Consider the following 26,155-nt stretch of genomic DNA (forward strand, 5'->3'; position numbering starts at 1 on the left):
GAGCCTTGCAGCTGCCACCAAGCAGAGGAACAGATTAGCTAATGGGCAGTAACACTGACTCTCATCTCTCCGAGGGGGCTGAGACAGCTCGGCCCAGAGACACCAGCTCAGAATTTATACTGTGAATTAAGAGAATCTAACTTGCTTTCCCCTCCTATTGGCTACCTGACTACCAATGTCCGAAAGAGACACGGGTCACCCTCCAGGAGGACAGGGGCGACGCAGTATGTTTGTCTGTTGCAACTTCATACGCACAATAGAAAGTGTGAACAGCCACATTCTGCTGCAGCAACTCAACCTGAACTTGAACAAAAAGAATGAACAGTGCTGACAGTTTTACCAGCAGCTTGCTGTCTCCCGATGAGGCCCTTTAAAAAAAAAAAAAACTTACTCCCCAAAGTCATTATACTCCATAAATCACTCACTTAACCAGAGTTGAATCAGTGCAGGGAGATAGGGCTGGGGTGTACAGAATATCTCTCTGCTGGCCTTGCTTAAAAAGACTTAATGGTATGTATGGTCTTGTGAGGGGCTGTATCCACACGTCCTTGAAGAGCGAGATTGTAGATAGGAAATGTGGTTTTTAGCCATCAAAGCAAAATGTAACTCAAACTGCTTATCTGCAGTCTTTAGCCTTCTAAAGGAGCCGCCTGTTTCCATCCTTTGAATAATTAGCAGGGATACTGTGAGTGTAGTAGTATGGACATGATCTCAGGTAACTGTGTACACATGTGCTGTTTAACAGAAGCACTGTGCTGCAGTGGCAGATTAACACACACGTTATACATGGAGGAGCACAGCGTGTGTGAGAGAGAAAGAGAGAGAGAGAGACAGTGAGAGAGAGAGAGAGGGAGAGAGAAAGAGGGACAGTGAGAGAGAGAGTGAGAGAGAGAGAGAGGGAAAGAGAGACAGTGAGAGAGAGAGTGAGAGAGACAGTGAGAGAGACAGTGAGAGAGACAGTGAGAGGGAGAGAGAGATTGAGAGAAAGAGAGACAGTGAGAGAGAGAGAGAGGGAGAGAGAAAGAGGGACAGTGAGAGAGAGAGTGAGAGAGAGAGAGAGAGCGAGAGAGGGAAAGAGAGACAGTGAGAGAGAGAGTGAGAGAGACAGTGAGAGAGACAGTGAGAGAGACAGTGAGAGGGAGAGAGAGATTGAGAGAGAGAGAGACAGAGAGAGAGAGAGAGAGAGACAGAGAGAGAGAGACAGTGAGAGAGAGAGAGAGATTAGGTTGGGGTTAGCGCTTGTTGAGAATGCTGACAAAGCATCCTTCAGTGAACACTCATCACCGACCCAAATGAACCTCTTCAGACCTAATCTCACCTCAGGCACTCCTGAGACACCTTCCTGTTTGTGCATATTGAATGTTCCCATTGGGAGAGTTTTAGAGGCAGTGTTAATGCTCTCACTTCCACAGGAGCGATGCAGCCACATTTATACTAAACACTAGAGAGCAATCACGGAGTCCACTGAGAGCGATCGATGTGTCAGACGAGATCATCGAGCTCAGACCCGACGCGGAGCGTGCAGGGACGGCACGGGCGCAACACAAGTTGATGGGCGAAATCAATGAGCAATCAACGTAGCGACGGAGGACACAGAGATGAGGAACGCCAGTGTTCACGTGTCAAAGGATGAGCTCAGTGGACAGTCAAAGACGTCCACTGCAACAAATTATTAGTTATTTTCACACTGTTGATTCATTTCTCGGTTCTTTTTGAGCTTCCTTTAGTGTTTTGTGCTTTTCTTCCCAGCTATAAACACTCTGTACAAACACAATGAACAAACAGGTGGTCAAAAGTTCATGTTTAAACATTAACAGTCCAATGTGGAGAACACAAACATGTCCCATTACACCCCCCCCCCCCCCCCCCCCCAAAAAAAAAAGACTAACGTTTCCACAACTAAGCCTAGTTAATCCGTGTGTGTGTGTGTGCACTCAGCCTGGACGCTACCTTAATGAAAAGAACAGGACCAGAAGAAGCAGCAGTGAAATTTGTTGGCAGAACAAACTAGCTCTTTCTCTCTCTCAGTGTGTCCCCTCACTCTCTCACGCACACACACACACACACACACACACACACACACGTACACAAAGACAGGCACAGGAAATTATGTCCCCTTGGATTTTAAAGTAAATTCTGTAAAAACGTAGTCTGACATTAAGCTTAAAACTCTGAGAAAGTATAAAAGGAACCGAACCATATGGAACGAGACAGTCAAACTCTCTCAACTGATTTGACTTCTTGTTGCTTCAGTCGTTCGAGGTGCCACGAGAGAGAAATAAGCTAGAACAAACACCAAGCCATCACACTTGGGTTTTTTTTTTAAGATAAAAAATGTGTTTGTCTTTCCTAATGTACTCAAGAAAGATCCCTGCATTATTATAATTATTATTGTTCTGCTCTTAGTGTGTGAGACCATTGCTTCACAGCGCTGAGGAACATACCAGTGCACAGTTAAATAGTTGTGAGATGTTTTGGTTGAAGTGGCTGCTGAAGCTTAAACACCAAAACAGTTTGAGCTGAAGTCATTTTGGAATCATTGAGCTGCATCTGAACCGTCATTCAGTGTTTTAATGGAGTCACAATGTAAGGGAGGTGTTCAGTTTGTAAACCACCAATCAAACGGGCCGACGTCGTACAGCTATCGACTGAGGGGGCGGATGGGAGGAATTCTCTCTGCTCTGCTAAGCTCCCCTGTCATCACTTTTCTTCTCTTTGTTTGATGGCAGCATGTCTTTGCTCAGGTTTTGAGAGCGGACACAAGGCACTGTTAAACAGTTATGAAATGTGGCTTTTTTTTTGGATGACATTTCCCTTTAATCAGGATATATTGTGTGTTGGAAATAAGTAAAAACATTCATTAAATCAACGCATTTCAATATAATTTTTGTCGATTGAATGTCAATTGTTTCTGTTGTAATGACTATGTCTCTTTCCCTGATTTCCCATCTTATCCCCGATCTTGTCTCTACCATAAAGGCAGAAAAAAGAAAAAAAAAAACCCATCCAGCTCATTGTGAATGTTCTGAACAGGTAGTCCTAAAGTATAAAGTGGAAGTCCATTCAAGTCTATTTGTAAATGGAATCAGAAAGAGAATCAGAACGTTTTAACACACTTCAGATTTTTATTAGTGGCTGCTTTCACTAATGGACTTTGTTGATCTAAACCCTCCTACAGAATTGGGTCTAATTGGGTAAATTCAATGTTCAGCCAGTCCATACATGTAGATTCTTACAAACAGCTTCTCCAGGCAAAAAATAAATACATATGTGAGAATAAAAAAAGTCATCACTGGGCAGCTCCCAGGTGTGAGAGTGAGTGTGTAAACCATCCCCGTGCTCTCCTCAAACCTGTTACCACAAATAAGAATCAATGTGTCTGTTTTGAAGAGGGAAAAAAAAGAAAGCCTGCTCCCTATATGTTCCCAGTAGGAAGCCCTCTGGTGCTCAGCCTCTGTGTTCCTACTGCACCTCAAATCAAAACACTGACGGAATAATCAGCGTGTGTGTGTGTGTGCGTGTGTGTCAGAGGAAACAGTAAACACCTGAGAGGGTCGGGTAAATATAACAGACCAGATGAAAACATAAAAACTCCGGTGCTTCCATTTCCTCCCATCGACATTTACAGCCTGGCTGTGTGTGTGCTGTGTCCATACACCTGCATTTGTGTGTGAATGTGTGTGTGTGTGTGTTTGTTTTAATAGAGAACAATCTGCAGCATCTACCAAGTGTGAGTTTCTCAGACTGTGTTTCAACATAAAGAGGGAAGGGGGGAAGATGGAGGATGTGGAGTCGAGGTCAGACTGACATTCTCCCAGTCAGGCTAACATCTGTTTCATGTTGGGTTTCCTTTCAAAATAAAATATTCATATGTCGATTATGTGAAAGTGGGAGAACACCTAGAAAGTATAAGACATCACAAGAAACAAGAAAAACAAGAAGCTGGCAGCTTGAAGAGAACTGGGTAAGCACCAGTATGTACAACTGGTCTCTGGACTGCTTTATGTTTCTTCTCGGTTTTTAATTTCGACTCCAGAAAAAAAAAAAGAAGAAAAAAAAAACATCCATCACGTCAGCTAGCCAAGATGAGGTGCATTCCACTACTGTGAAACCATAGAAAAAGGAAAGTGTGTGCGTGTGTGGTTGATCGCTCAATGGTAAGGCTGTTCCCCGGGCAACCAAGGTCTGACAGAAGAGCAAACACACAGAGCAACATAGCACGCACACACACGTATGAGGTGTAAAGCAGACAGGAAGGATGAATGGCCTACAAAGGACAGGTCTGGACACTTGGGTAAGTGTGAATGTGTGTGTGTGTGTTAAACACTGTCCTTGGAGTCACAGTGCTGGTACACCGTGGGTCAAAGCGTGAAGACAGAATGTAGCGCTCTAACGATTGATCTGCTGACCTGGTGTTTCCCGTGATGTCACGGCTGGACTTTGTGAAATGTTTCCAGGTGTTGTGCTGCTGCTGGATTAATGCTGGGTCTTTGTTAACAACACAATACAGAGTACTGCCGAGACTTGCTCTTTTTGTATAGTGTCTGGAGATAACATTTATTATGAATCTTTTTTCTTTTAAAAACAGAGATGAAGATTTATCAACCGTATACAAAGGTTTTCTGTTGAGACAAATTAAGGACAAAGGAAGTGTTCTGAAGGAAAATAAAAAGGTGAAAAGATTCTAAAAGTAGCCTCAACTTGAAGTTGGAGTAGGTTATGCATTGTAGATGTATTTAATATTTATCCAAAGAGCTTTGCACCTTCTCAATGTCGGGTGGGTTTTTAGTGTCAGGCCGCCTGTAAACGTGATGGATCTTATTGTTCTTTTTAGAAAGATTTTTTTTTTTTTCAATAAAGAATAAATAAAAAGATAAGATACATTGAATATACTTCGTATTTAAGTACTTAGCAAAACTGCAGACACTAAAGTGCTCTTTAAACTGAAACGTATTCTGTCATCAGTCACCTTTTTCTCAGTATGACTGAATGAAAGCTACAGAGTTTTACAAAGTGGAAGACATTAAAGAATCTAACCTCTGGAAAGGTTCTGTGGCCTGAAATCGGGGCAGGTGGGGATGAAACATGACATCAGCCCCTACCAATAACGATCAATGACTGAAATGCATCTGTATCTGTGGAAGTGTACATTCAGTGTGTCCAATGATCTCATTCCTTCTGCAGTGAGCTCAATGTGCATCAGTTGAGTCTTACAAAAACCACTACAGTCAGCATGCAAAACAAATGCATACATTAATATTTATGATAATGAGTCGTTTGACTTAACCAAACGCTCATGGACTCTTCCCATGTGGAGCTTCATGTTACTTTTCCATGCAGTGATTCAGAAAGTTTCTTACGATGATAAACTTTTGAAGTCCAGTTTAATCCTGCTGGTTTCTCTGAATGTTCAAGGCCCAGATTTAAACTGATGTTTATTTGTTCAGCTGGGGTGGAGTTTTTTTGCTTTTGTGCCATTCACAGGGAATCAGTCCAAAGCTTTTGCTAATATGGTCTTACTCTGATCGACAGACTCGAGCGTGGATGTGTACCATATATAACTTCAAAAAAAAAAAGAAAAAGAAAAAACTAACCCTTTAATCTACTGTTTCCAGTACACACCCGCTGAGAGAACTCGTACAGCAGCCTTGAAAATGTTCCTCGGCTTGATTAAACTGCTGAAGGTACGAAGCAGATCTCTGAACATAAACACCTTTAATATGCCGCCGCAAACATCAAAGGTGTATAGATCTGAGTGAAAAGAAGACTGTTTAATACAGCCGATCCAAAATACCTCTTCATATGAGAGTCTGAAGGGAAAAAGAAAAATACCTCGCCACAAGCTCGGCTCGCCAATCAGGCCGGTAATGTAACTCCTTTTGTGAAAGCACTTATCTGACAGATTCAAGTCTTGCTGCTCACATATTCCAGATATTTTAATGTTACGGAGGCAGCTTCTCCTTGATCTCAGTCAAGGCCGTCTGAGTTTCAAACTAAGCCTCGAGCACAGCCGCGGTGGCTTGTTTTTGTTGCTGCTGAGCACATGTAAGAAAGACTGGTACTCCGACCTTTAACACTGCAGTTCTGCCAACAAGGAGGTTGTTTCATGACTGTGTTTCCGGGGATCTTGAGAGAATGCCAAAACAGAAAGAGATGTTGTGCTTGAACTAGATGTCATATATTCACAAGTATTTTTATCATGCAAAAAAAAAAAAAAATACATTTTTAAAAATCCTTGGAATAAGAGATTTAAAAAGAGCTGCAGGGAAGCAGATAGCCCCGACGGTTTGACCGTTTCTTATTCCTCTGTTCCTAAAAATACTCCAAAGGTTTCCACTCCAGATATGCATCCTCAAACTTTGGGTCAGACTATCTCCTGGTCAGACAGGCAGACATATGCAAACAGTATCAAAGGAAATCTCAGGACATCAAAAAAAAGTACACACACTCAACCCTCTCCCTTCAGTGAGCCTCAGGCTTCCTCCGTCTCTGGGCTCCTCTCTGGGCTCCTCTGGGGAGAAGGGAAAACCCATGAAATGATTCCTGACACGACGGATCACAGAGCCGCGCCGGTTGAGCCGTCTGATATCAACACTTTTCTGCCTGACTGTGGACAAGCAAGACAGTGGGGAGGGGAGGATTTGCAATGATTTCCCCTGGCTGAAGCTTGGAGCTGTATCTGCTCGGCTGGCTGGAGTTACAGACGCTGACCCACTGTGCAAGTTAGAACTGCTGTCAAATGGAAAATGCTAACTCTTGTTTCAGGGTTTCTTTTCTGAAATGGAAAGTTTTTGTTTCATGTATCATTTGGTTCAGTTTATTAAACCTGCTATAATCTACATGTTGTAAGTTTAATTACTAAATACTGAAGTTTGTTAGTTTTTGCTGTACATGAAGTGACACACTTGTTTACATTAAGAGCTCCATTACATCCCTGACCTAGTGTCTGCTCAGGCTATGTGTGTGTGTGCGTGTGTGTGTGTGAGAGTGAAACAACTCAAAATGTGACACACGGGATACACATGACTCAAAAGTACAATAAAAGCAAACGAACAAAGTGTCAAGTTCTTTTCTTCCTCATGAAAACATGTTCTTTCTGAATCATAACTTCACTCAACCTTTGCCTTGAGCAAAAAGTGAATTTAGACTTTAATCCAGACACTTGACGTCTGCTCGGTATGGGGACGCAGATTTGTATGATGCAAGCCGTTGGCAAGGGGAAAAGACTGTTTATGATCCTTTATCTTGTCCTCAGAGCGAAAGATCACATCTCAGATTAAACAGGTTGTCTGTATTTGATGTCGGACTGATGCCTTGAGGCAAATATGCACACCCAAACACTTCCATGAAGGCACAAACACACTGAGAACATGACGAAAAGAGTGGACAGAAAAGATCAGGAGAATAAGCGCTGGCAGGTCGTGCGAGTCAACACGAGAGCGGGAAAGAAAGAGCAGCAAACAACTGTCGATCATCTTATACACACAAGAAGTGAAGATATTTATGCTGAAGTGAAGTTCTGCACCATCTTCAGATTCAGAACCAACCTCTGGTGCACTCATTTGATGTTCCACTAACTCCACACGAGAGTTACAATGGCATTCTTCTTTGCTTTTCAGTCTCTGGTTTCATCCTCACTGTTTCAATTCTTCTCATTATTTAGATGTTACCTATAAAGTCTGATTAAAGTTCTAATTGAACAGATCCTCTCTCTCGGCTCATCACGTGACCCTTAAATAGGGTGACCATATTTTGATTTCCAAAAAAGAGGACACTCGCGACGGCCATGAGACAAATTCAGACAGGCTTCTCAGAGGTCTATGGTCATGATTTATTATGCCTCAATGGTGCAAATGTAACTTCTGTAATGAAAGCAAATGAAATATGTAACAAAATAATAGCTCTCTTTTCAAATAATGTGAAAATATGAACTCTTTGTGTTAGAAAATCCAGCTTTTAATAAATCCCTTTTCAAGGTAACAAGGTAAATAATAAATTAGAAAAAATGCTCACAAAAATACTAACTTAACAAACAAAAATGATCTACTTTTAATCTTTTTTTTTTTGTCTTATTCATCCTGCTTTTCTTCTTCATCCTCCTTGTCTGCCCGTCCATATTTTCTGCAGAACTTTCCCAGCAGTTTCCAGTTGCTCAACAAATAAGCATAAAAGTCTTTGCTAGACATCTCTTTGCTGTTGCTGTGTAGCTGCTGTAGTGTTTTACAGTGTTTTTGTAGTTCATCTGTGAAGCTGCACTTACGCTTCGGCATTTTGTGTGCAATCAATGCTGCTCCGCTGTCAGCTCTGTTGCCGCTGTCTGCTGTTTCCTGTGCACGTCGCAGAGCCGCCCACAAAGCAGTCTCTCGAGAATTACATCACGCCACGAAGTAGCTACCGTAGTATTTGAACCCCAGACATTTTCATGATTTTATAAAAAAGCCCCGGACAGGACGTAAAAAGAGGACATGTCCGGGCTAAATTAGACGTTTGGTCACCCTGCCTTAAAGGCAGGCTAGGTCATTTTTTTTGAAAACTAGCATGATTTTGAAAGTAGCATCCTCCCTGTTCTCCGCATTCTTACACAATTTCACCGCAGATAAAATCGTCGGCAGAGCAGAGCGTAGAATAGAAAGAAGAGAGTGAAAGGCTGCATCAGACAAAGAAGTCACGCATTCGCTTCTGATTTCTTCTTCTTTTTTTTCCTGAACACAAAATATCTCACCTTCAAGGATGACTTCTTTGCCAGTTTTCTTCAGCGCTTGCACAGCCTCATCGTGCGTGGCCTCTCGTAAGTCATAGCCGTTGACGGACAATATGGCGTCTCCAACGTAAAGCGCCTCCGTCTGGTCGGCAGAAAGACCCTTAAAAATCTTGGAGATGAGGATTGGCATTTTGTTCTCCTTCCCACCTGTTAAAAACAAAAAAGGGGGGAAAATGTTGACAGTCCTCCTTCACACACTCAAAGCCCTTTCATTCGTGACGGGTCATTTCTACTCAGATCTTGAACAGAACACTTCCAATACCAAACTCGTCGGGCTGGAAGTGAGACTATGCATTGCAAATATCAGTTTGTATAGATTATTATTCTTTCCTGGTATATCTTATTACATTTACACCTAACCTCTATGACACAAGATTTCCAGTTCCATGTTTAGCTGAGCATTGGGAAGCTAAGTTTCCGTCTTCTTAAACGATTGATGCAATCTCCTCTAAACAAAGACATGAACTACTGCTGCAGAAAGAAGGTTTTTTATATAGAGTGCCGGCTTAACTCAGTAGGTTAGTAAGTGGGCTGGCTCTGTATAAAGAAGCCACAGTCCTCAACTCATCAGCCACAGGTTTCGAGTCCCGCCCTCCACTTTTGAATGACGAATTACCCTCTCCTCCCTACATTCCCTGTCTCTCTACAATTACCCCATAAATAAAGGCAAAAGGCCCCCAAACAGGCATCTAGAATAGAAAACGTCAGCAGAAATAAATACAGACAAAAATAATTACTGATGGAATAAAACAACATTAAGGGGCAAGCTTATTCAATTTGACAACACAGTGCATTCATTAGAAGCAAACGGATGTACCGACGTAACACAACTCAGCTGTACACTAACACAGACATGTCGCTGTTAAAATTCAACAGCATCCATGATGCCACACCCAACTTAGTCCTCAAGTGATGAGAGCATTTGAGGACAGATGTCAACAATTATCAGTCTGTACGAACCTCTGCAGTTCTGCTCTTTCTCTCCCTCTCGTTACAGAAGGTCAGCGTGTAAGCTGATGGATCTGCCACTTGCTGTTGGCTCGACTCCTCATGAGAAATATGGTCATTAATGTCAGCTGGCAGTTAGACTCCTACCTTCAGGCGAGTGAGAAATGATCTAAAAGAGGATTACATGTAATTCAATTCAGATACATCTTTCACAGGTTGCCTCCTCTGGCTGATTCCTTTGGATTTAACTCGTAGATCTTCCATTGGAGGCCACTATTATTGCATTTAAAAAAAAAAAAAAAAAAGGAGGGCTGAGCTGACCCAATCAGAATACATGTCAATGCTCTTCTTGTCTCGATAGAGTGGTTTAGCCGTTACTTGACCGCTCCCTGGCATTAGACGTTAGTTTACTGCCTGACTGAGTGTTAGATGTGAGGTGGTGACCTGTGCTGAATCATGATGCATTAATAGAAAGTCTTAAAGTGGAGCTGAGGTGAAGGGGAAACTTCAACAATGTTAGGAGTTGTATCAATCATATCAGCAGAGTTGTAATCAGATTCATCTACTGTCGTCTACAGTGTGCATGCAGCTACATCTCTGACTGTCACCCAAGAACTTAATAATTATAAAATCTATTTATGTCAAGAGAGTTGATCATATTCAGCTGGAGAGAAAGCCATAGAGAGGTTTAGCATCAAACAGCTAGTCTACAGAAAGACGAGGAGCATCATTAATGGTCTCTGAGTGAGGGCTTCAACTGGCTGCTATCATGAAAAAGAACTGAAGGAAAACTATCAATTCTTAGTCTGGATTCTGAGACGCTGAATGCCCTGCTGTCGGACTATTGGATTAGTTGTAGAAAAAAAGTTAAATGCTAAGCTAAAATAAATATCTGCGAACCATAATGAACCATACATGTACGTTAGGTACTTAGCTATATGTGAAATTTGTTGTATAAAGATAAATGTTGTTACATTCAATAGAACAAAAAATAAATAAAAAATTCAACAGTTAAAAGCAGCAACGTATAAACGGTTTGCTACGAAATGAATCGATTACTGTACCACATGCAGTGTTGCCCTCGTTTCGGCCAAAGTTTTTGTCGTGACGTTTCAAAGTTTTAGTTATGTTTTGGCCATTTCATTTGTTAAAATTATAATTATTACTTTTTATTTATGACTTATTTTTTGACGATTTTTTTTATTCATATTTTCCTCACTCATCTACTTCCATCTAATTCTTGTTTTTTAAGGTGTTCAGAATGTGTTAAGAGTTCAAACATTGTTTGTGATGCAGATGTCAATGAGTCATCATGTTTAATAATCATCATCTCAATATCAATCCAAAATAATCGTGATTATGTGTTTTGCCATAAAATAAAATTGAGCAGCCATGTTGTAACTAAAAGACAAACCTTAGTTATGACACTGCTTGATAGACCTGTGGCTCAGCGCTCCATCCAAACTCTCCCAGCTGCTCTGAGGATTACATTTGAATACCATCAAGTCACAAGTAGCTTTTCTAACCTTCAGGTTACCTTTGCCCCAATCTGCACACTGCGCATGACCTGCACTGAATTGCATTGGTTTATAGCCTCCTATCAGTGCATGAGAACCCCATAGTACTTCAAGCAATACACAAGCTGAATAAATATCATTGTTATGTGCGTACACGAAGAGTTGAAAGCTTAAACCCTGGTCATCCAGTCGTCAGTGGCCACTGGGTGAACCGGGCACAATGGCCGAATTGATCTTAGGGTTTATTGGATCAAAAGATTTTCTATGAAAAAGGAAGTAGTTGCATGCTGAGGTGCATGAAATTAAAGAGCGATATAATCGTGCCTGAAAAATGTCTGAAAGAAAACTGAGCTAAACAGAGAGTAAAGGCAACAACAACAAAATTAAACGTAGCTGGAGCTGATCCTTTGACCACCCAACCGTGTCTAATGAAGGATGGATGTAGTGTCTTACAGACATCAACACTGAGTGTCAGTGCAGATGAGAATATGAGCAGTGACCTTATAGCTTCATCTAAACTGGCATACGTCTCATATATCATCCCATAGATTGCCAAACACAAAACTGCAATGCAATCTAATTCAACAACTAGATTCATCATTCAAAATAACAAATTATGTTGGATGTATTTGGTAGATTTTTCTTTTTGGCAAAAAGCCCAAGAGGTCCAATAGATTTTAAATGTGGAATGATTATAGTCACCTCAAGCTTTAAGTTTGCCTGTCATGTCTGATCACCATGTTTGCGTTTCTTTTGGAGCCAGAAAAATATTTCAGGGCTGAAAATTAAATTTTTTGCCTACCTGCCACTGTGGTTAGTGGATAAAAAAAAAAAACAGAGTAATGGGCTATAATCAAGGCTGAGTATTCAAGAAATATATGCTATGATATGGGGGGGAAATACTGACGTGCTCTTTTTCCTCGCTCGTTAAAGTTTATTTTAGTTTATTATTTTGAGTCTCCATTGCTGCCCTTACAGGCTGAGTTAGCTGCAAACTAAAGAGGCAAGCGAGATGATCAGCTTATTGTTTTAAAAGGTATGAGCTTATTAGGGTGGTTGCCTGAAAGGCAATCCACACTACTACGATTGCCAATATTCTTATTATATCCTCAAATTTCGGCACGCTACTCCTCCCGCAGCGCTTGCACACGAGTAAGGTATCAAAACCAGCAGCTCAGTCATGACGTGGGTGCTTCCGGAGAGGGCAAGCCACCTTTTTCCGGTTGAGAACCATGGCCTCAGATTTAGAGGTACTGATCCTCCAAGGTTACCAAAGCTTTTCAAATCACCAAATATTAGGCTATTAAACTGTGGCAGAGTACTTCTTGTCTGTTAAAAGACAGAGTTAATTTATTGACTCTTCTTTCAGTAACTTGTTAGCGTAGAGGATTAGGCTATGTAATCCATCCAAGATCGGACACTGCCCTCTATTTATGTTGAGTCAAACTCTAAAAAAAATACTGCTGATGTTTGTTATGCGTCAGGATTTAGCCAGATTTTACAGTTTAAACAAATAGTGTCAAGAATGGACAAGTTTGATCTTCAAAGTTAAACCCAAAAAGTTACAACTATTGTCCTACAACATTCACATAGAGGATAAAACATTTTAAGATACGTGACGATGCAATACTATCTATTTCCAAAATAATGATAATTAGAATAATAAGAGGTATAGTAATGTGTCTCTGCATATGTTTTTGAATGATTGATCTTATAAAATCAGTTAAGAAGTTACCTATACATGGAACCAGTTTGTATTATTATTTGTTTCTTCTCTTAAAATATAGCTTTAAACGAAAGGCACCCGAGTAATTCATAACAACCAAACAATTATAACAAAAAGACGTGCGTTGAATTCAAAGTTACTGTAAGACAGTCAAAGCTTTACATATGACACTAGGTGTGACTGATATTTATGATCTCCTTTATGAGCTATTCTACAGAAGTACAAGATTTGCAGGCAATGTCCTTCATTACATATTTTAAATAGTGATCTGTAAAAACATACCAACAAAACATAGATTACTTATTGTTTTTATTTCTCAAATAACTAGCCCATTTTGCAAACCAGTTATTTCATCAGATTGGAATTAGATTCAATGGATATAGCCATATGGCCACAAGCATTGAATACAGCCACATTGAAGTTTAATGTTAGTGTCTCAAATTAACCTAACAAGCATGTCTTTAGACTGTGGGAGGAAACCGGAGTACTAGCAGAAAACCCACGCATGCACAGGGAGAACATGTAAACTCCACACAGAGAGGCTCCTGTCAGATGGCGATTCAAAGCAGGAACCTCCTTGCTGTGCTAACCACTGCACATCCATGCAGCCCATTGTCATGTGAGAAAAGATTTAAAAAGTCAGTGCCCCAAGCTGAGCTCCTCCAGAGATGGACGTAGATCAGGATTTTCGGTTAGACAGAGTTGCAGCATGTCCTGGCACCTTAGCGACAAATCCTTCCTGATTGTCATTTTGCCGTCAAGAAAACTTGTCGTCTCAAAGCGATCGTTCCAGTGCAGTATGTCATACAGTACCACCCCAATTTGCCACACTGTAGTGGGTATGGCCCTGTAGGTTTTGCTCTGGTAACACTCTGGCGGGATGTGGTCTGAGGTACCCCAAAAGATTCTGTAGGAGGATGACTTTTTGGAAAGGCAGCTGGCCCCAAAGTCGATAACCCTGACACGTGGAGAGTCGGCGCTGGTTTCAATCAGGATGTTTTCTGCCTTGATGTCTCGGTGGAAGACTTTCTTTGACTGAAGCTCCTTTGCTGCCTCGATCATCTGTCTTAATATTAATCTGCTCTCCTCCTCTGGCAGGGACCCTTTTTTGACCTCCATGTAGTCATATAGGTCAACTGCCGGCATGGGACGCTCCAGGACCAGGATGAGCTCTTGGTCCAGATCATAGTAGTCAAGCAGGGAAACAGCAGCAGATTTACCAGCTTTTTTTCCATGGGACATCTTAAGCATTATAGCCACGTCCAGAGGAAGCATCTTCTTGTTCTTCCTGACACTTTCATAGATGACGTTTTCCCTGGGGACATGCTTAATTGCCACTGGGACATAATCCTCTCTTCTGAAGCCAGCATAAACAGACGCGTTACCTCCAGTTCCCAGTTGGTCCAGTTGCAGGTACTTTGCCTCAAACGCTCGTCTGTTGGTTTCCCCAGTGGTTGCAGTGGTTTTCTTTTTCTTCTTGGAAGCCTCCAGTGAGGATATGATGGCTTTCACACATCTATCTTCCTGTTCACAGACTCTCAATCTCTTTCTGGGTCCATGCTTTTTTTCAGGTAGATTCCTCTTCAATGCAGTGAAGTCCTCTAAGGGCACAGGATCAGAGAGCTTCAGCCTCTTTCTGATGCCTCCATCTTCTACATTGGAAGCCTTTCTCTTTCTGGTTTGTTGGCCTACACAGCCAGACCCTCATATAGACCCTCAATTTCTGTATAAAGCCAGAACCAATCTTGTGAGAGTGCACTGACATCCCAGCAGATGGAGGATGGACAGTTGTAAACATCTGGGAAACAGATTCAGAGTTAAAAGAACTCACGTTGAAGTTGTATGGGGTTTGAACACAGTGACCTGACACGAACGAGGACAGTAACACTTGTGAATGTCGTTAGTCTGAGAGTTTAACTTTAAATTCAGTGGATGGAATACAAACAACTGTTGTAACTAATGTCTTGTGTCCTGCCTGTCTGTATACTGCTACTGGATGCCTTGAATTTCCCTCGGGATCAATAAAGTATCTATCTATCTATCTATCTATCTATCTATCTATCTAAAACACTTTCAAAATTCTAGAATGTTCCCATGAAAGCCAATAGAGGGGAGTAGATGCAAAACTACATGACGCACAGCACATGTCAAATCAAAACAAGCATGGAGAAGAAAGTCTATGAGCTAAACTGAAAGCAAAGACTCAGGAAACATTTTGTAAGTTTACAAAACGGCAGTCTAGAGTTGGACGAGAGTCATCGAAGACTCAGAAACAAAGTCAAACACAGCAGCAACACGACAAAAGTCCACGAACATCCACGAAGAATCCAGCAACAACTGCATAGCTCACTACACAGCGTCAGTACACGAGCCGTCTGTGTCAGCTGTCAATGACGATTACGTGGTTACTCAACTTGTAAAGGAGCTCAGAAGATGACAGAAGCACTTCTCTGCTGTGTTCTGTAAAGACTTATGTACAGCGTGTTTGATAGGGAAGGCTTCACGCAGCTGCTCAGTGAGTCACGCTGTGTAACTCAACTCGTTCATTCAGTACAGTACCAACACTGCCTCAGTCATTTACAGATGTAAATCAAAAAGAGATTCTTGCAAATTCAAGTGAACTCATAGTCAAGTGATTGAAACCAGAATATTACACATTATACAATAAACAGAAATAAAAGGACGGAATACTTTAATACAAATATAAGACTATTGTATTTGCATGCATTAATAGCTCTGGCATTATAAATTGAATATTTTGGTTTACTTTAAGGATCTTAGGGCATACATTTATGAGTTTAAGTTGTAGGATCCTTAAATCTATGCATCTGCTTTAAATATCAACAAAAAAGAACTGCTGTTAATGGGAATTCTTTGTGATCATGATCCAAAACTAACACATATCGTGACACGTATAGTCGCCTCTGTATCGTGATGCGTATCATATCGTGGCCTCTGTATCGTGTTACGCATCATATTGTGGCCTCTGTATCGTGATACGTATCGTATTGTGGCCTCTGTATCGTGATACGTATCGTATTGTGGCCTCTGTATCGTGATACGTATCGTATTGTGGCCTCTGCATCGTATTGTGGCCTCTGTATCGTATTGTGGCCTTTGTATCGTATCGTGGCCTCTGTATCATGATACGTATCGCATCTTGAGGTTGCGGTAAAGACCCATGCCTACCAAAAACTACTAAGCCTGCACAAAGATACTTAGGGCCAACATGAAGTATACATTACACCCTCCTTAAGATGTCCTTTATTATCTTTCGTTCTGTGTTGTAAACATACATGGAATCTGAAAGAACAGTTTCTGTCATGAATCTTGAACAAACACGACATGAAGGAAAACACTGTCAATATGTCTGCTACTCCTACACAACCCTTAATCCTCATTATTCACTTCCCACCCCTATTTTTTCTCTCCTCATGTCAAACACAGGTCGGCACCCTCCAGCTGGCAGACTGTCACTTAGCTGACAGGAGGCTGCTGCTGGTGGAGGTATGGGGGAGCCACTGGGGCTACCTGTGACAGGTAAATGAATGGTACTGGGTTCTGCAACGCTGACACGTAACTAATGAGGTAATTTTGTGCGAACAAGGTGTTTGTTGTGATAATGCTCCTTTCAAAGAATGCAGCTGTATCAGCAAATGTATGGAGTGCTACACAACAATGACACAAAAAAAGAAAAACAAATGCAAAACTTAGAAAACCACTTTTAAATGACACTGATGTAGGCAGAAGACCACAGAATCTTTCCAATGAAAGACTAGTTAAATGACAAAAATCCAGAACTGTTCACTGAAATAAACATGTTTAATGTTCATACTTATAGGAGTTGTAAAAAGAGCTTCAAGTGAAATTGCGGTTTAATATTTTACCTGTGAACAAAGCATTGATTTTAAACACAATTTAAACATTGTCTGTGTAAATCCAAATAGTTTTTTTATGATACAGTCCCATATGAATTGACCTTAACTTTAGTCACAGTGACTTTAACTCTGGTAAAAGGCACTACTTTTATTCCTAAATGGCTCAGAAAAAAGGGACTCTTCTTCCTCTTTATCTGACTCGTGGGCCTGTCTGGAGACCTGGAGCCTCACTTCCTAGTCTGTCTTCTTAAATTTAGCCGTGTGAGAGTTAAGGTTGACTGCTTCAATGCTTCCCTGCGATAGCTGGGGTGGGCTCCCTAAAATTAACACTCATAGAGTCCTCCACTCGTAGCCACATAGCTCTCGTCTCTGACCAATGACAACTGCCTGCTGTGGGCTGCTCCTCTCAGCTGTTCACAATGTGGTGTCGGTCGGCCCCATGCACAATTACTTTTACCCTGTTATTTCATATGCTTCATCCTGTCTTCTGTTTTGACACTTTACTTTTCTGTTGTTGTTGTTGTCCTGTCCTTGTCCGTCTCAGTTTCTGAATTTGTTCCGTGTACTTGTTTGACCTCCTCAACATGCTCGGTTTCATATACGGCTTGATCTTTGTGCCTTTGCTTTTCTCTTTTTGTCCCTCTGCAACATTCATCTTTCTCCCTCTCTTCACCATCACTGCCTTTGAACAACCGTCATCAAAACAATGACATGCCAGCAGGGTGCCAGCTATGATTTTGTTTTAATAACATGCTGTCAGATTTTCAAAGCTACCCGTTTTCACAGAGATGGACTTTACATTTATGTCATTAGAGGCTGGCTTTATGATGTTGTTGTTGTTGGCAGCTGATGGGGGAACTGAAATTATCATTTAACTGGCAGTGACAATGACAAACAATCTTTGCCATATGCCAATAGTGGTGCTGTCTATCAAATCCACCCGCATTAACCAAGGGCCAAGTGATTTCCTGTTAATGCAGACAGATAAGGGAAATGTAAGGAGATGGCTTTGACTCACATACATGTTTTAAAACACATCAGCCTTTTCATGTTCAAATTACATTGGTAAGCTATGGAAGTGGCACAAAAGGGGAAATTCAAGCATTTTCAATGGGGTTAAAAAGATGCAAAAATACATCTTTTGGCAAACAATGTGGAAAGAGAAGAAATAAATTTGGGCATCATTGTCTCTTGCTGAAAAAACCTGAGCTATATAAAAAATAAAGTTGGTCAAGTCCTGGAAATCAAACAAAGATGTCCTCAGAGTGAGTGAATGAGTATTTTCGTGGCCTGAAGCCACCCAGACAACTTCTGGGATCTCTGGTGAGATAACAGCCTGTCGCTGCAGGTTGAGTAAACAGCAGTACACAGCACAGGTATGTACGCCCGGTTCAAGATTTGAAGAGAGGTTGCAAGCAACAATTTCCCATGAAGGGGTTTGAGAAAAGGTGAAAAAAAAAACAATGGTGAAGCAGCAACTTTGCATATGCGAGACTGCTTATTCAGCAAAGAACTACACATGAGTGTATTCTCTGTAAACAGTGATGGATTCACTCCCGTTTCTGTGACTTCACTTTAACCTCCTCCTTTCCTTAGGCTAAAGTCACTTTTGTGTCAGCACTGTTCTGCATCGATGGATGGATGGATAAAAGAAAAAGGAAAAGGTCTTACCAATGTAACATGCCACAAAACAGTTTACTGATCACATAGATTGTCCTGAGATGAGTTGGGACTTTGTGGCTCTGTGTGTCTAAAGAAAAGTTGAACGCTTCAGTTGTAGACACACTTCAATAAATTAATTAATGTAAAAATCTCGTTTTTAACACAAACCGAGTTTGTGTTTCCTGCTTTTCTTAACTCTATTAAGATTAAGGTTTTAACTCTATTGTTAGCCGTGTGTGTGTAATGCTAACGAGAGAGTGCGAAGCCAATTTGTCAAATAACAGCTGAGTTAGCTTCACGATACACGACAGTCACTACTTATTTCTCTTCTTCGTTCACTGTTGGACATTGAAATAGATCCCCCTGTTAGAAGTAAGGCTCAGTTTGAAACAATCATAGCATTCACTTGTATCATTTTTAAAACAACCAGCACTAAAAGTGTTAACAGAGTGTTTAAATAGTAGTACGGATTTAGGTGTCCAGGCGACATTATGGCCGAAAAGCTCATTTATAGTCGGCTACTTAAAGGTCGAGTTAGTAAACTTCACTGACGGTGTTGTTTTTGGTTGACAGAAACTGCACTTAAAAGTAAACCTAAACTTGTGTCGACTGACTGGGACTCGCCTTTTTAATATGACGTATGACTTTTTTTTTTTATTTCCCAAAAATGTCCGTACCTTTGATACTGATTCCGAGTCCTCCAATCTCCTGCTTGGTAACTCGCACGGTGCGCTTCACGTTGGTGATGGTTTCCGGGACCGGGGAAGAGCTTAGGTTCGGGGGGTCTCCGTTGATAGCACCGGCAGGGGTCGGGTTGGGCTTCGCCGGCTCCTCGGCACCTTCCCCGGGGTTTACCGTGAGCGTGTCCTCGGTAAGTGTGGCCAACACCCGGATCCAACGGTCCACGGTCACTCGAAGTTCCAGCAGTCCCGTTTTCTGTGCCTTCATCGCGGCAGCCATGTTCAACGCATTCCTGGAATAACTCTAGACGGGGCTGGCAGTCCTGTAAAGAGATAGGGGGGGTGGAGGGATGGGGGTAGAGGGGCACACACACTCACTATTCCTTCTCTCTCCCCACAACTTCGTCCGCCTCCAAACAGATCCACCCAGCAGTAAGAAGTAAAGTTAATTGAGTGTGATACGATTAGCAACGGCGTTGACACACGCAGTCAAAGTTCAAACGGCTTCTTGTCGAGTTCCTCCAGAAAATGAACTGTGTGCGCTTGAGTCACACATAATTACGTTTTGATTCATTTATTTATTTATTTGAAGTGCATTGAGCCACCCGGGCTCAGATCCCAGATCTCATTTGCAATGTGCTCAACAGACACAAAATCACTGCACTGATATACAGAAGTTCTGTCAGGAAAAATAAATAAATAAAAAAAAAAAAATCAATAGTGCTCCCCAAGCCAGAGATGGTCCATTGCTTAGCCTTTCCAGTTGATAGAACTGAATCCATCAGGCATGTAATTCACAAATCGTCTTCAATCTGAACTCTTGTAACACAAAATACGCTTGTGATGTTTAAAGTTAAGAAAAGTATTTTAAAACATTGTTTATGACTCTTAAACCCAATAAGAATGGTAAGAGTTATGGTTAAGGTCCTAGGAGGCAAAACAATCATAAAGAAAAAGTAGACTATAGAAACAATGCAGGCATAGGCCATAATGCAACAACTGAGCCTTAGTTAAACACGGCTTATACAAACCCTCTGATCAATACTAAGCAAATCAAAAGGTAAACATCAGAGGACCATGATGTTTTCTAACAAGTGGTTAGCCCTAAGCTTCCCTCCAGGAGGCACTAAGCACTGATATCACAGTGTATGAGCAATGACAAAGAAGAATCAATAGGCTACTGGCCAGCGACCAAAACCAGATGACTAAATGTGTTGGACTGGGCTTCAGATTGAAAAGAAATACGTCAAACAATTAAAAAAAATGGTCTAAGACGTGTTGTTTGGGTTGCCTTTAAACATGTATTGTAGATTTTAACATTAACATATATTGGTCAGTATTTTAATCTCACAACTGTACCACCATTTCTAAAAATGAATGAATGCCAATGGTATGGAGTTGTCTTGGAAAGTGTATCTAAAACATTTGTATTAACCAGTGATGTCAGTTTTTTATATATATATATAAATTCAGTCCAAAAGACCTCTCTCTCTCTCTCTCTCTCTCTCTCTCTCTCCCTCTCTCTCCCTCTCTCCCTCTCTCTCCCTCTCTCTCTCTCGCCTTTAAAAACAATTCTGGTGTTTTTTCCCTAACTTTCTTCTCCCTTCGTTAAGTTTATGAGATGAGTTTACCACATGGGAAAGCATTATGCAAATAGTCATGTACTTTTCATGAAGGCTTTGTGTTTGAAATAATATGGAAAACCCTGTCAAAGCTGTCCGATATTCTTTTGAAACTTCATTTGTCATTTGATTCCTCTTGGCCTTGTCTCCAACTCAACATGGATAAGTATTACACTGGCCATGTTGAGTCAGCAGAGGTGCACTTAATTGTGCCGAGTAGACATTAAGAACATGCATGAGTCACTGAAACAAGCTGATGAAGCAGTCCACATTTTTATGCCCCATTGCATCTGCAAGTAATCTGCTAGCCATTCAGCTGTGTGTGTGGCTGACTGTGTGTGCTGCATCTGTTTCACAACAGGTGAAATAGCACAGAAGTTCCTGCATCCAATTTTAGAAAACAGCTCTTTCTGGGTGGGCAGTTGTTCCCTTAATGAAAACATGTTTGGGGTAATTGACTGAAAATTGCTCTCAGCTCATACAGATGGTTTAAAGATGCGTCTTTTAAAACATAAGATGCATAGAAGATGAACTGTACTATTGGCTTGACTGCTGGATTACAAGATTACATTTGCTTTACATCCATAGATTCATTATCTGTAACTTTAATTGTTGCATCTACTGAATTTAACACATACAAACTAAAAACTTTGCACACATGCTCCTTATAGATTGGTTTGCTAAGCTCCTGTCTCCCTCTAGTGATCAAATGGCTATATTACTTCAAAACAGAGAGCTTTTGCCATTCAAAGGCGTTGACTATGACACAAATATGGCTAGAGATTATCAATATTCAATAATGTTGTTGGCTAAAAATATTTTTTTTAAAGGTTTAGATTATTCACTAAAGCCCATTTTGTTTTGAACAAATTACAAAAGCAGCTTCAGGACAACACTTCAGACTTTTCTTCATTTGACCTTGTTAGAAGCATACTCTTAAGTACGGTGGCTGGTTGGTGCCAAACGCTCGGCAATGAAATGACAAACATAAAAAAAAAAAACACGGAGCATATTCAGAAACACTTCCAAGCTTTGAGACCAAGACAAATTTCCCCATGGGGACAATAAAGTGTATTCAATTCAGCAAATGAAATGTTAAAAAAAACAAACAGGTAAAGGTCTTTAAGTATTTACACATATTTTTAAAAGCATTTTTTTCCCCTTTTAAACCAGTAGTCAGAGAGAGGGAAAGAGGGAGCATGAGTGTGGGAGGCAGGTGGGTTCTGGAGAGGTTGCATGAAAAAAATGAGGGAAGAAATAGAAAAAGAAATAGACGTACTTTTTATAGTAATGATAATTATATTCATCCACAATATCCTCCTCATCATTACAACCAATTGTAGCGATTCATGGTATTTTGATTATATCACTTGAGACAGGGGATGTGCCATAAAACCTCCCTACCTACTTACCTACAAAACAGATGCATGGCTGAAGCCAGGGCCTCCAGTTAGCTCCAGGTGAAAAGCTTCACTCAGGTCCTCGTTTCGCCATCTGTTGGTGGAGATTAGCTACTGTAGGCCTCCGTCATTGTTTACAACGACGAGGCTTGGTTTTCCTCCAGTCACCCCCTGCACCCAAACTCCACGTAAACCTTCCTTTTAATCAGGAGAGACAAGTGATATTTAGAAAATTATTTATTACAATGAACAATGTGAAAATGTGACAGGAAGTCTTCGGCGCTTGGACTCTATGGGATAGTTGATGTATTTGGAGAACGAAATTTTGAGCCTCACCAGAATAAATCATTTAAAAAGCATTAGTGAACAAAAATTAAATGATCTTCATAATTGATACTGATGAAATGGGTCTTTAATTTAGAGCATTTGTTTTTTGTTTGGATTTAAGACATTAAGAATTCAGATGTAACCCCTGAAATTTAATATGATTTTAAACAAGCAAGCCATTGTTTTTGAAAACCTTGACCAGTGTAATGTTTTGTATTAACAAGGAATCAAATAATATTAACATATAACTATTTAGCTTAGTTGTGTGTTTTGGTCCCTTTTAGCTCCTTATTTTGGTTTTACTGAATTGTTCAATCTCTGTGTTTCCATCAACTCCATTAGCTGTTAAAAAAATAAATATAAATACTCCATGTTTGCACCCTGATCAAAACCAAGCACAAAGTCATCAAATACCCAGGAGACAAGTGGACAAATATAACTGACTTTTGCGGCTGACTTTTTGGAAAATTCAACTTTTGCTGAGATTGGACGTAGAACAGAAATAGACGTGAAACAAAATGCAAATATTCTAAACTAAAGTGTCCCACTGTTACCCCACACAAGTCTTTGTCCAGCTGAAAATACAGTGACGTACTATTTAGCACATGTATAGATCAACGCGGCATGAATAAGGGGCTCTAACAACAGCGCTTGACTTAAGTATAGTGCTCCTAATGATGTTTTGCATTATGACAGAGTGTTTGACCATCTGACCCCCTGTCTATACATCTGTCAGTCTGTTTCTTTGTGATGTGAATGGCAGGTGGCCAGCCTATTTTTCACAGTGCCAGGCCTTAATATTTATTTCAAAGCTTCAGTGAATAGACAAACAGGATTTGTAAGGATGTCTCACACACAAAGGAAAATATGTCATCTCATAGAGAGGACACATTTGTAGGGTTGATGTAGTAATACATGGTATGAAAAGTTGCTGGTCATAAAGAAGCCTATAGTCTCCTCTTGGAAACAGATAATGACACTTTATGTTGTGGCTCTACAACTGAACATTTGACTTGAAGTATAACTGAGATTCAAGTGTTGATCTTGAAATGATATCCATGTTACATGAACACTGTTTGTCCACTGTTTGTTTTACACCGTTGAGCAAACCTCTTCAAGTTACATGGACATTAATATCAGGACTTTAAACTGCAAAAAACATGTTTCACATCAGGCCCAATAATGCTATCTGTGTAAATCATTTTTTTACTGTCATTACTACACTATTTACATAAAATCTAAGAAAAGAAAAAGAAAAGTGACATGTCATGGTTTGGTGAATGTATAGCAGGTTAGCTGAGAGGAACTGTTGTTTGACAGTATTTATAAAACATTTGAAAAAACAAGATGTATTTTCAACTTACATTATAATACATCTGTATTCATTTATTCTCCAAATAGAGATTGTATCTTCAAAGTGAGGCATTTTAATCAATCTTTTTTTTCTATAAAAGCTTTACGTGCAAAGTTTTGTACAAGTCTACCAGCATATTTATTTCTCTCCATACACATGAAAGCATCTATTTTGATAATACAATATTTTAAGATAAAAGCTTTTTTTAAAGGGACAAGTCCACATAATTAATACTTTGAGTATTTTGAAGTTTATGCTAAAGGACTTTTGTTTGCAGATGAAGAAGAAAGAATATTTGAGTTAAGTAATGATTAAGTAAAAACAGCATGATTCTCAAGTAGACATCATTTTACATTTTGAATACTGATTCTGTTTTACAAGAATACAAACTAAGTGCACAATGAGTTTAATGACCTAGACATGTTATAATATACTAAAAAAGTTCAAAAAAATTAAAGATGTATCAAATAGAAATCAACAGGACAAAAAAGAATAAATCCATTGTTGTACAAAAGAACATTTCTGTCAAATAAGAACGAGATATTGTGAGTGTATATACACAATCAGCAAAGTACACTTACACAGCTGAGCACACCACATTCCCCCCACCAAGCACCCCCACCCCCACATTCAATCAGCCACATAAATGCATGTCTCAACTCCCTAAAGACTGTGGACAGTTGGGATGGCCTGCTGATTAATTTCAACATCCCCCCCCCCCCCCCACACACACACACTTCCCCCAGCCTCCTCCTGCTTCTGCATCCTCCAACCATCTCTGCATCCCTTCATCCATCCCTCCCCTGCTCAGCAAAGGGCAGCAGCTCCAGAGGTCTGCCATATGGGCCAGTGTCTGAGCGCCTGACTGCCTACCTCCCTGCAGCTTGCTTGGATGTGTGTGTGTGTGTGCTGACTGTTAGCCTGCCCCACCTGTTCATCCACAACAACAGACCAGACCTCTCCTCTACAAGCTGCCCAGGACGGGCTGGTGGACAGACAGATAGATAAATGGACTGATCACAGACTCATTGATGGATAGATAGCAGGAGATGATAGATATGCAGATGTGACGGTCCAGGTTTTTAAAAATAGGTTTCAGTCAAACATGACAGCAAGATGAATGATGAGCAGCTGCAAATCATATTATTGATACGCATCTGCTAAGCTAATAGAGAAGAGACCAGAAATATGAGCAGATAGCGGAGGAAGACAATAGCAGGGAAATAGGGCAGCGAGAGAAACACAGATGGACAGGGAGCAGATGAGCAGATACCAGATTAAAAATATAGAATAAATTATTCTCAAAATATGAATGCAGAGGGAACAGACTGCCATAGACAGACACACCACGCAGCTCCCCAAACACCCGAGGACATTGGATTATATTGAGTGAGAACTTGGGGGTGATAATGAGAGGTCAAACAGAAGAATAAGTCTAAGGCTTGTACACCTGTGGCCCACCTTCTGCTGTCTAACCCACCCAGCGACCTTTTGTTTTTGAGCCCCCACCGTCATTCAGTTACTCTCATTATAACCTTCTGAATAATGTAAAGGTGTATATGCATGAAGGACGTAAGCGGAGGAGAGGAGACGAGTCTGAGGCATGGAAGGATCTACATAATAGGGCTATATCTCTCTCTCCATCTGGTCATATGTTTATAACCTTCCCCCACCTCCTTCTTAATTCTGGTCTATAACTGTCCCTTCTAAACTGCCCCTTCGTCCTCAACAAAGCCGCTAACAATTTAACTCTATTTTTACTAACTAACTTTTTTTGTGTAACGATTCCCACAAAAGTGCATTTGTGTTTGTCTCATCTCTGCATCCGTTTGCTAGAGCTGATGTATGCACTTTGCAGCCCCGGGAGAATTAACCAGGCGTCTGCCACCTGACCCCGTTGACTCCGACCATCCTGGGCTCAGCTGATACGCGTGCCGTGTGGCCCTGACATGAGGAGACAAAAAAGGCAGGAGGAGTGGGAGGAGGCTGAGGACAGAAGGACCAGCAGGCAATGAATGATTATGATGACTAGGGCCATCTTGCCGGCCTCCCCACCTCTACCTCCCCCTCACAACAGAAGCAGAAACCCTGGCCTTGGCCCTGGCTCTTGTGGCTCCCACACGGACGAGGGATCTGGCTTGGGTCGGCGTGGGTGAAGTGTCACCACGGGGCAAGGTCTGGTCTGTCAGCTGTTCGAGATGACAGGAGGAGAGGGGACAGAGGATGAGGGAGATGTACAACAGTTGAGAAGAAACAAACCGTGGAAGGATATCAGGAGAA

At 40.9% G+C, this 26,155-nt stretch overlaps 2 protein-coding genes across 2 annotated transcripts in view; both read right to left on the bottom strand.

The window, feature by feature from the left end:
* The window catches only part of snta1 (syntrophin, alpha 1), a 35,899-nt gene extending 15,392 nt beyond the window's left edge, over positions 1-20,507 (bottom strand). The window contains exons 1-2 of the mRNA XM_079341093.1: positions 19,170-20,507; positions 8,723-8,908 (exon numbers count right to left, since the gene is read on the bottom strand). Of these exons, the coding sequence (XP_079197219.1) occupies positions 8,723-8,908; positions 19,170-19,452 (469 nt within the window). The 5' untranslated portion in view covers positions 19,453-20,507. The remainder of the gene's footprint in view (positions 1-8,722; positions 8,909-19,169) is intronic.
* On the bottom strand, positions 13,592-17,485 carry LOC306823046 (serine/threonine-protein kinase pim-2-like; the record flags this gene model as incomplete). The annotated part of the gene is made up of 2 exons (XM_079342411.1): positions 13,592-14,655; positions 17,335-17,485. The coding sequence occupies 2 exons, from the start codon at positions 17,483-17,485 to the stop codon at positions 13,592-13,594; spliced, it is 1,215 nt and encodes a 404-aa protein (XP_079198537.1).
* Positions 20,508-26,155: the final 5,648 nt, after the last annotated feature.

Source organism: Symphodus melops, assembly GCF_947650265.1.
Source record: "Symphodus melops genome assembly, chromosome: 4".
Taxonomy (NCBI): Eukaryota; Metazoa; Chordata; class Actinopteri; order Labriformes; family Labridae; genus Symphodus; species Symphodus melops.